The sequence below is a fragment of the Orbicella franksi genome, chromosome 6 (genome assembly GCF_964199315.1).
Source record: "Orbicella franksi chromosome 6, jaOrbFran1.1, whole genome shotgun sequence".
Lineage (NCBI taxonomy): Eukaryota > Metazoa > Cnidaria > Anthozoa > Scleractinia > Merulinidae > Orbicella > Orbicella franksi.
In genome coordinates this window covers 13340121-13351655 of record NC_138150.1, presented here as the reverse complement: position 1 = coordinate 13351655, position 11535 = coordinate 13340121, and the positions used below count along the sequence as shown (strand labels likewise).

At 41.1% G+C, this 11535-nt stretch overlaps 2 protein-coding genes across 2 annotated transcripts in view; one reads left to right on the top strand and one right to left on the bottom strand.

The window, feature by feature from the left end:
* LOC145489641 (eukaryotic translation initiation factor 3 subunit D-like) overlaps positions 1-11535 on the top strand; it is a 333976-nt gene that overhangs the window by 182315 nt on the left and 140126 nt on the right. The window lies entirely within an intron of this gene.
* LOC145489714 (gamma-glutamyl hydrolase-like) overlaps positions 1-11535 on the bottom strand; it is a 34767-nt gene that overhangs the window by 4529 nt on the left and 18703 nt on the right. The window contains exons 5-6 of the mRNA XM_081468748.1: positions 10784-10949; positions 8198-8304 (exon numbers count right to left, since the gene is read on the bottom strand). Coding sequence (XP_081324874.1) covers positions 8198-8304; positions 10784-10949 — 273 coding nt within the window. The remainder of the gene's footprint in view (positions 1-8197; positions 8305-10783; positions 10950-11535) is intronic.

Here is an 11535-nt window from a genome sequence, read left to right as displayed (position 1 = left end):
TGTTAGATTCATGCATGTAACATTCAGTGGAACGAATACCGGTGAAACTAAACCTGGCAAGGAATTTTTCGGAACGCTAAAAACAAATTGACCCGTTAAACAGCCCTTCTGAGAAAAACCTGGAACAAGAGTGCGCCCGTAAGTTGTTATGGTATTACCTTTGAACATCCTTGGAGACCCAGGACGGGACCCGGGGGCGGTAAGTCAAGGGAAAGTTAGCCTGCGTAGCAAGCGTTTCTGTGGGGTTCGGGAGCAAAGAATTACAGCGCGAAAAATGGAGCCCCCTCTCTCTTTTTTTTGGCTCTCGCCCCATTTTCCGCGCAGACAAAACACCAAAAATCCCGTTCCTTGGTCTTTCTTTGCTTCCAAACCCCACGGAAACGCTTGCTACGCAGGCTAAGGGAAACTCAAAACGGCGGGGAGAAATCGGCAGGGGATAAAGCGAGAAGCCCGTGAGGACGGAGTCTTTCCGTGCCATTTCCAAACAGCCCTATGAATGCTGATTGGGACGGAACAATCCTTTGTATTATTCTGCCCAATTGGCGAGCAGCAAGTCCACGGTCCGTTTCGTGTTTCCTAATACCAAACCTACGTAAAGGCTAGTCCGTCCGCAATATTTGTCTTGCTTGTTCGGCGAGATTTTATTCGAAAAGATAAGTTTCGTTTACAGTTTTTCTTAATGGCGGAAACAAAATGAACGATTGTCTATCATGTCACGAACAGTGTACAAAATCACCTAGTGTATCGTTCTGTCTGAGAAATTGCAATATGCAAGGTATAAACAATGGAAGCGAAGTACGAGTCGACGGATGAGATAAATGTTACTACTCAACTCAGTGGTTGACATTTTAATTGGCTTGTAATAGTTTGCGGATCGTTGGCCTGTTTTTCTCTTTCAGGCGTTCACTGGCAGTTAGTTAAGGCGCAGCCCGAAAAAGACTGCGGAGCGAAATAAAGGAGAAAGAAGTTTGGTGCGAGGAGCCTGCATGACTGAACGCCTGGCTATAAGTTTTTTGAAATGGCAGCCAAAGCGATGCACTGAGTCAAACAAGTGCTAAAGCCGACTATTAGGTATTGACAGAAGCATATCACCTACTAGTTGATATGCTTCTGGTGTTGAACAAAGGTGTGTGTGTAATTCGATGCACTGATAGCTTTGACGGCCTTTGACAGAAGGGTTGCCAAAAATCACGTGCCAGGGTTTCACGTTTAAAAGTGTTTTTCTTCCGCGAATTTTGGCCCCAAAACCCGAGGAGGCATCATTGAAGTCCGGGCGTATAATTGCCCTCGCAGGGTTTTGCTCAGAGGTCAAAACCCGAGGAGGCATCGTTGAAGTCCGCACGTATAATAGTTAGAGTATAAATAGTACTTACAGTATGAATATACAGTGTGTACTACCAAAAAAATTCTCGAGTTGGCCACGTAGGTGACGGGTAACTGATTTAATGATAATTGATTTCACTGGTTAACGTCCACAAAGAAGATTGACATACTCCGCTGCAACGAGGTTGCGGCATTTGGCGAAACGCTGCGAACGGAGAACACATGAAAGCCGAACAGAGTTGGGGGTAATTTGAAGCACAATTGCCAATGTTTTATTGAAGAGTAAGGACCAAACGAAAGCCGTGAAAAAATTTGATACAATCTCTTTCATCGACTGGAAGACTTAGTTCAAAACCAAGCTTTGGCAGCTCATATCGATCGTAACCGAGTAAAGTTATCAATCGCAACTCCTTAGTAAGGTTTATATGTTTAAGCTTATGGCTTTAATCCAAAACATACCTTTTTGGTTTGCTTAGGCGGCTCAACATTGTCGGTTACCAATTTATACCGTTTATATCACGTAAAAAAGAAGAAAGTGAGTCACGGTGTAACTATAAATAAGGCCGAGGGAGCAAACTGTTTGAAGTATGGAAGAGTGATCTTTTTGACGTGGGCAAGGAGTTCTTTTTGTCACCTAGGCGATAATATTTAAAACATGAACGGTATGCTTAGGGACGGACCATTAGAACAGTGATTGGGGAGGGGGAAACCAAAGAAAAAATCATGCAAAGGAGGGTGACTGAAAAAAAAATCGTGCAAAGTGAAAGTGAAGAAAAAAAATTCCTGCAGAGTGAATTGCCCTCTCGGGCTTACAAATTATACTCGCCAGAAGGGTACCTTGGCAGCCACTTTATTCTGCGGTTTTAATTTCTTGGTCCTGGTGTAATCCCCATTCACCTAGTTTTCTCTACAATTAGGAAAACGGACATTTTTCCCTTTCAAGGCTGATACATTTTGTGTGCAGCAACATCATCATGGACACTGCTAGCCAAACATCCTTGCAGAAAAACCCCTACCAAAACCCAAACCATGGCTAAAAAGTGATAAAAAAAAAAACAAGTGCTATAAACAGCCATCCTGCTTGATTCGTTTGCAATTAAGAAAGCACATACCGTGTTTTAAAAGCCTCAACATATATGTAGGAGTGACTTCACGACTAACATGTATAAATGACGATTGTGGACACAGATATGCACACCCATGGCGAACCGTAACCCTTCACTTAAGATGGCCGCTAAGATCAACGTTGGACAAACGTCGTAAAAGACAATCAGGGAGTTGTTAACACAACTGATGCGTTTAGTATGGGCTGTTTCAGTCTACTTTAGGTTTTTGACAGAGTAAACGACGCATTATCATTCAAGTCTAATCGATACATTAAATTTATCGGCTGAAAATCGTGGAAAACGCACCAAAAACGCTTCAATTTTGCAAAATTTTCTGGGGGGGCCTACCCCCAGACCCCCCTAGCAGTAGCAGAATAGGCCATTTGGCCCCATATCATGGTTACTGGACGGCCACTCACAGAATCCTAGCTAAAACCTTGATTCACTTCATGCCAAGAATGAATTTCATGAAAAGTGGAAGGAATAAATAAGATTTTTAATTCCCTGGACATCAAACAACCCAACCCCATCAGTTAAGCAAAATAGCCGCTTATAAATGTGTCTGATACTCGGTTTTGTTTCCTCCAGAGTATAATTTTGACAGTAAAGCAAAACGACTGTGTGAAAAGTATAAAAGTATTTGTTTGAAGCCTGTTCCAGGCAATCAGATTGTGGCGACAGTAGAATATCCAGCGACCCCCCCCCCCCCCCCAAAAAAAAAAAAAACAATTCGTGCAGGGGACTTGACCACGAAAAAAATCTTGCAGAGGCAGTGGACGTGAAAAAAAAATTCCTGCAAGCTGAAAAAGTCCCACCCCCCCCCCCCCCCATCACTTTTCTAATGGTCCGTCCCTTAGGCTATCGGTCATGTTTTCTCACCTACGTAGGTGACGAAATAACCATACTTGAGGAAGCTAAAAACACTAACAAAACTAAGAAATCAATAACAAGAGAATCATACATGAGAAAATAAAGTAATCGCACCGGGGGGGCAGCTGTAGTGTCAACTATTACTAGTATAATTAAATACTAGCTACAGACCAGTTTTCCGAAATACCAAAAGTTTCCAAGTCGAATCACTATATTGGGAACCTCTTCTAAGCGACCACCTCTCGTAAGCGACCGCGACCACTTTGAGAGCTAAAAGTCTGAAATTTTCATTTGTTTCTAACCTCCCGTAATCTATGCCTTATTATATGGCTTTGGCTTGTGGCCGATATAACGCGCGCTCTGATTGGCTAAGAGAGAGATCTGAGCGGTCATTATTTAGCTCTTATTAACCGAGCAGGAGGTCTGTATGGGAGAATCTTAACCGAGGTCAAGATTTAGCTCTTATTAACCGAGCTGGAAGTCTGTATGGGAGAATCTTGACCGAGGTCGTGAGTACAGACCTCACTGCGTTCGGTCTGTACACACGACCGAGGTCAAGATTCTCCCATACAGAACGACTTAGCTCGGTTAATAAGATGTTTATTGTATGGCAAAGAAGAAAACTTTAATTCGTTTAATGTTACTGGTTTGCTGACATTTTGCTTGCGAACGGCGATGAGCTTAACTTAAACCTGCCGAAATTTGCTCGTCCTCTTTACTTTTTTTTTGTCATCAGGCTTTTTGGCACTTCCATAAATTATTGAGAAGAAAATAAAAGAAAATGGTGAGCATTTTTGTATTTTAGTTTTCTACTTTTTCAACGCAAAATGAAACCGGTCTAGATGCCGATCAAGTGAGGTCTGTACTCAACGCAGTGAGGTCTGTACTCACGACCGACTTAGCTCGGTTAATAAGATGTTTATTATGTAATAAGATGTTTATTATGTAATAAGATGTTTATTATGTAACTGGTTTGCTGAGCTGAACTTTAATTCGTTTAATGTAACTGGTTCGCTGAGCCTTATTATATGTCTCACAAGGACTAGGAACTACCGAATTCACGAATTTGATTGGCTGAAATCGATATTGACCGCGGTCTAGATTTTCCCGTTTATGGAAGTGCCAAAAAGCCTGATGACAAAAACAAAGTAAAGAGGACGAGCAAATTTCGGCAGGTTTATGTTAAGGTCATCGCCGTTCGCAAGCAAAATGTCAGCAAACCAGTTACATTAAACGAATTAAAGTTTTCTTCTTTGTCATATAATAAACATCCTATTAACCGAGCTAAGTCGGTCTGTATGGGAGGATCTTGACCTCGGTCGTGTGTACAGACCTCACTGCGTTCGGTCTGTACTCACGACCTCGGTCAAGATTCTCCCATACGGACCTCCAGCCCGGTTAATAAGAGCTAAGTAATGCCCACGGGCCGATTACGGATTATGCAAATTAGGAAGAGCCCGGCTCTGAAAATTCAAGCCCATTGAAACGATGAAAGCCGATTAAAAGCAGTAAGAGAAAGTAAATTTAATTCCGATTAGCTAAAAGTGTGGAGATTTTTCCTTAATATAATTTATATAGAAGTCGTTTTTGACTTACCAGCCGGTAACCTTGGCGGGCACTAGTGAAAAACAATCAAAGTTTGTTGAAATCGCTAAGTCAAAAACACCATCGGCAGATCTGTCATGCATCCTGAGCAGAACACCACGAAGAAACTTATAAGTTATCATCTTAGTCACAACAATTACCGAAATATTGAACTCCGTCAAAGTTCTCATCAGAAGATTCCCTCGCTTTAACACAAGCAAGTGTAGATCAGCTTCCAGGATCATCAGATACCAGTCGGTACCAGTGTTTCTGATAACTGCAGGAAGTTTTAGACGTTCACAAGGCTTGAAAAGTTCATCCATAAATCCCAGAATGAAGAAGGCGAAGATATGTAGTCGAAAGCGAATGTGAAGATCGAGTTATTTTGGGCAGTGTATTCTGAAGCATTAGTATTTTCTCTCACCGAAAGACCATTTCTTTGGACTATTTTGAAGCACTTTCTGTCTTTTCTATATGCGTTGACGTTTCGCCACAAAAGTCGGAAAAACTCCCCCATCAAGTTGTGGCACCACGATACTAAAATACCCTTTTTGAGGCTGGGACAATCATTTTTCCCGTAAATAAATGTAATGTGTACTTTTAACGGAATACGTAATACAGTGGTGAACTTCACTGACTGTGTAGTTTTGCCCTGGGTTTGAGACGATGAATGAATCGGTAAACGCGCGCATCGCCGGATGTAAATTGACGACTTCCGCTCGAATAATTTTTTTCTTTTCTTTAATTCATAAGCCATATAATAAACAACTTAATCAAAACTATAACAAAATTCTCGAACGTGATTGGCTATCAGCAGCCCGATTTGAGTATTAATTGGACAGTGTACGCGTCATGCTTGTAATTGGACAGTACGCGTAATTTTGCGAACGCTGTTGCGGTGCACTTTGTTGAGTAAACTGCCGTGTCTTTCAGCATTCATAACGACGTTTAATCGTTCTGCGCTCAATCGATGGTTTGTTCGTTTCTCGAATTTTGTCAGTTTTGATTAATTGGTAACAGGACATCGTGTTGTCCAATTCAGTCTGTAATCATACTCGTGATTAACAAATCGGACTCCCGCTTCGCGGTCGTCCGATTTTGTTAATCGTATGATTACAGACCGAATTGGACTCTACTCAGTCCTATTACCATTATTAATAACCTCGATCGGTCGGTCGTTACGGGAAAATCTCAAGCCTGGGCCTACCGTATTATCGCTCGGTCAATACGGCAAGGCCTCAGTTTGAGATTTTCCCGTAACGACTTCACTTTCGGTTATTAGGTCGTTAATAATCGACCACTTGATCGATAATAGGGCGGAAATTGATAATAGGGTGTTGTGACATTATCTCATTTCTGGGAAGTACAGGAAACCGAAATTTCTCAATGGGAAGTACCGGATTTTTTTGTCAGTCCAAATTGACTTTTCACATCATTGAAAACTTCAAAGAAAAAATGCACATACACTGTACTCTATCAGTCTTAAAAGAGACGAGCTTAACTGAATGTGGTATAATACAGAAACCCTCTACAGCTACCATACTCTAATGAGGAAAAATTTTGACCCAGTATGGTCTAAGCTCGCGTAAGCGACTAGCCTCTTCCAGGCGTTCAGTTAGTTGAGGCGCAGCGCGAAAAACGGCGCGCGAAAAAATAAAAAAGCGCAGGGAGAGGATTTTTTTTGCGCGCTGCGCCTCAACTAACTGAACGCCTGGAAAAGGCTCGTAAGCGACAGGTTTGACATTTTAGGTGGTCGCTTACGGGAGGTTAGACTATAGCTCGGGAGAAAAAAGAAAGTTCGCACACCAGGATTTGAACCCGCGAGCTTCAGCAGTTTAACTACTTCGCCAACCTGCAACTGATGCTTTGACTGGCGATTTGTCTGTAGCATGGGAATCGATCCCGATTTGAAGAAACTTGGCGCGCACGGTGGTCCCGGTTAATATACCAGTAGACCATTTTACAGTTGTCTGCTCAGTGACCTGGCCTTTGTATGGCAGCGAGGCTAGAGTTGACCTTGTTTTGATACAGACCCCACTGCTTTTGTTGTGTAAAACAAGCTGTTCTGTTGCTAACTAGGTGCATTTACATGACAAAAGCAGTGAGGTCTGTATCAAAACAAGGTCAACTCTAGTCTCACTGACATACAAAGGCCAGGTCACTGAGCAGACAGCTGTAAAATGGTCTATTACAATATGGCCTGCATGACGATTTTACCGCGATGAAGTAAATTCGCTTTGAAATGGCCGAGATTCTGATCTAGAACAAACTAAAAACGATTTCAAAGATCCTGAAGATGGATTTTAGGATAAAAACAACTCGGAAGGTATCGTAAGTAATTCTGAAGGACCGGTAAATCTCGATATTTGAGGCGAGTGTCGCTACGCTCGTGTTCAATTGTGACTAAAATACCCTTCCGATTGCCAGTTCTACCTTTGGCATGTCGTTTATTCGGATCGCTTATTTGTGTTGAGTAATATTACGTGGCGTAGAGCTCATATCACAGCTGGGTGACTTGGCAGGAATCCAAACGTAAATGTAATAGTTTTGCAGCGTTTTCGTTGAGGACAAAGAACTTGACTCTAATTTGCATTTATAGAGGTGACAGTAACGCGATACTTCTGTTAATAACCTGAGTATCAAGCCTTTCTTAGCAAGAGGGTAGGGGTAGGGGGAATTGCAGAGAACCGGGTGCTTCCTCCTCCTACCCCGCGAGTAAGAAAATCCTGATACTCGGGCTATTCTGTTGATGTCTCAGTAAAAAAAATCGTGACAGCAAGTTCCAGATGATTTTCTCAACTGCTGTTCTGCTTTCGAGATACGTTTGCTCGTATAAAAAGAAAAATGGTTTGTTTGATCATCAAATTCAAACAGCAGAGTGGCTTGACATCATGATAAATTTTTTCCTCTATAATTTTTTAACCTTACTTTCTTAAGATCTACTGAATGAAATTTTTGTAACAGAAATATTAGTTCCCATGAAGGAAACCTTTTTTTGTCAGAAAATACTTCGTGTCCTTTCAAACGAAAACTCGCGGCTGTCTGGAATGGAATGAGTTAAATAGAGAGTGTTGGTTGAGTTTACTTAGTTGAATGTTTGGATAACAACCATGATAAGTTATAGGAACATTATGAGTGATATACGTTCACAAAAAAAAAAGATCTAAAGTTTTAGGTCATACAGTAATGTTCAATATTGTTTTCAATCAGTAGAAATAAAAGAAAGCGGGGGCAGCTTTAGTGATAACTATTACTAGTTATATTGCTTTGTCTAATCGTTGGCGTGACAGATTGCAGTACAAGTCATGACTAACCTGCGGGGTGATGGCTTTTAAGTGGTTGTTGTATGCCACTCTCTTGTTCTGCAAGAAGTTCACCACATGACTTGGAGCAGATTTCCACAGAGATGTCGTTTTGTAATCTGTGAAAAGAATAAGTGTAGAACATTTCTCTGTTTGTCGTTTGAACATGTACTCTGCTGTGTGTGCGAGCTTCTGTTCTGAGTCACATTGTTTGTGCAAGTCCAGTTGACGTGTAAAACAACGAATTAAATTAGAGTGACTTTTTTTGCTGTAAATTAAATCCTATTTCAATTTCAGTCAATCTTCTTTTGAATGAGGGAGCTACATATGTGTACGGTCATTATTCTAAACAGTCATATTTTAGTTGACAGTTTTCTTTCTCTGTGAATGCTCGTGTTTTTGGCCTTGGGAGTGTTCGGGAATTTCTTTAAACTAAAACGTTAAGTGTGTTGTGAAGTCTAAATTGGCTCTTTTAAGGGCTTCGATATGGGTTTGGATTATCTTCGGAATATTAGAGGAAGCCTTTGGTAGATGCTTCGTTTATGCAAAACAAAAAAGTGATAAAGCAAATTAAGACAGCTGAAAAAAGTTTCAAGGATCTTTTCCACGAATCAATACAAGCATTTTTTTTAACACTGCATGCAATCAAACAAATGCCTAATCATTGGTGAAAAGGGTATGATCATTTTCTTGACTTTCCGATTTTCCATGGCAACACTGTTTCCTGTTAAAAGCACCCTTAATTTCGGCTTCAAGCGCTCATAACTCAAAAACGAGTTCTGTTACCCCCATTGTTTACGATTATTTTGCCTATTATGCGAAACAGAAGTATCGTTAACGAATGAAATCCCACTCGACCAGTCACTCTGTTCAGTATCATAAAGTTTTAGGCGTTTATCCGCCGACCAGTTAATTCGAGTTAATCTGCTGACCGGTGGACCATTAATTTTGCAGTCCCTTAAGCTGTCCCTTTCATCGATCGATATAGCGTTCACATTTTTCCCCCACTTCCCCAGCAACATTTAATATAACACAGTGGGGGTTTTAAAGCCAGAGAGATTTTTATAGGAACATTTTCTCACTTGTTCGCTGGTTCAATCTTGATCACTGAAGCAGCCGATTTTTCTTGGAGCAAGTTGAGCAGCTATCATGACGATCACTGAGTCAACTATGAAAAGTTGCATCATTTGGAAGCCACAAAGGTCGAGGGTAAAAAGTTAAACAGCGAAACCAAAACTCACTCGCTAGCCTACACTTGAAATTATTCACGTACGTTATCGTTGAATATTTTTTTTCTTGGTTGAGGGTTTTCACCTATTGTCCGGTCAGCATTTTATCATAGGTGTCAATAACCTTTCGAAATTTGCCTTCGCTTGTTATTATTTCTGGTGAAACCCATTGTTTAATGTCTTCAATGGCAGAACAACCGAATAGACGGATAACAAAAGTTGTCTTTCGCCGAATTGTGAAAAAATGGCGGCCAGGCTGACACGAGAAATTTTTTATGTGCGTGATTGATCCGAAGCGCAATTTGGTGAGATTGGGGAATATTTTTTGTTCGTTTACAGTTTTCTTTCTTATCCTGGGTGTCATTATCTCTGGTGAAACCCATTGTTTGTAAATGTATTTTTCTCCACTTTTTTGTTGTAAAAGCCTTTTGAAAGTCCTTTTCAAATGTTTAGTCTAAGTTTTAAACCTGCGTATTTTATATTATAGAACTTTGTGTACTGAAGGACGCTAAGAAATTTTACTTCACCTGTAATACTTGCGGAATTCGTGAGTCTCCAGTGGCAAGACAACCGATTATAGGGATAACAATTGCAGTCTTTCGCCAAGCTATGAGAAGTTTCACATAGGCAGCAGGAAAAGTGAAAGGAAGACAGTGATCAGCAACAACAAAACACACTCATCTGCTGACACGTGAAATTTTTCGTATTTTTTGTTCGTTTGTGATTTTCACTTTTGTTACGTCAGTATTTTGTTCTCAGTGTCATACTTCCGGTGCTTTTTTCCTTGATTTTTTCGTTGCATTGAGTCTGATTTCCATATGATCACAGACGATCTCAATGGATCGCATACGATCGCAGAATCGCAAAAATTACTTAGTATTTTCAAAGGGCCACTTGCTTCGCCTACCATGCAAGGGAGTTCCTATACGCCCCCAGCTACCCCTACACGAATTTAACGGAGTTAAACAATGAAAAGTTAAACAGATTGGGCTACGGTCTTCGGGATGTCGTCATGTTGTGTCCAGCATACGAAAATATTGACGTCTGAGGGCCAAGTTTTCGATCAGGACGTAGCATTTCGCTTACTCGAAGTATCTTTCCCAATGTTCTAACCTCAATAGTACTTCGCACTAAAAATGAAGTGTGTTTTAACTGGCATACCGTTGCTATGATTGTGACCTTTTGCGTCAAGAAAATGACAACGTGTTCACCGATAATTGGCCATTTGTTTCATTTCACTATTATGATATCAAGGGAAAAAAATGTGTTTCATCAAAAAGATGAAAAATACTGGAAACCGTCGTTGGCCACCTTAATTGCCGGTGCCGATTTTGAAAGTTAGCGTTTCAGAAGCAAAAAAGCCATTAACCTGTCAGCAGATTTAACGTCAGGCTGATGTTTTTCGCATCAACGTTAGTAAAAAATCCAGAGTCAAGTTGTCCAACTTGCAGATCTCTTCCAGCAACCAGCATTGAGACCAGCTCTAAGCCCAGACATTCTCCCCAGATTGGAAACACGTCGTTATTATCATAAGCCTGTAAAGAGTTTAGATAAATGCATAAGTTGAAGTGAAGGCTATCGACAATTCAAATCTTCTTTCGTCTGGAAAATCCCGTCCAGTCTTACACAATTCAGCCATTAATTTAGGGCGTGCTTAACGCCTGACATAAATAAAGACAATTTTTAAACAGTTGCGAATCCAGAGGTTCTGAAAGCGAAGATTTGCAGAACATTTACAAACAAAGCAGAGGGTTACAACAGAATAAAAGTGGGCCCTTACTGTTTCGCTTAAAAATTGTGTTTCCCTCCCTCCCCCTCCCCCACCCCGATCCTCCTTTAGACTAGACTCTCATGAGCCTATTGACTGAATGGGAAAATATTCCCGCGACCTACCTCAGTCAATAGGCATCAGGTTTTCATTTGACTAGAGTGTATTTTTTAGCCTGAAATTCAGCGGGCTCCTCGTGTAGCACTCTCCCACAAAGTCTTTTCGAACGTGTTCGACTCGACGAGACGGCTGAAATTCAGGCTGCAGCACGCGTTTTGATTGGCCAATATTCGGTGACGGATTTTCCCGTAATGCCCCCTTGTATTGTAGGCGAAGTGAATACTCGGCTAGCT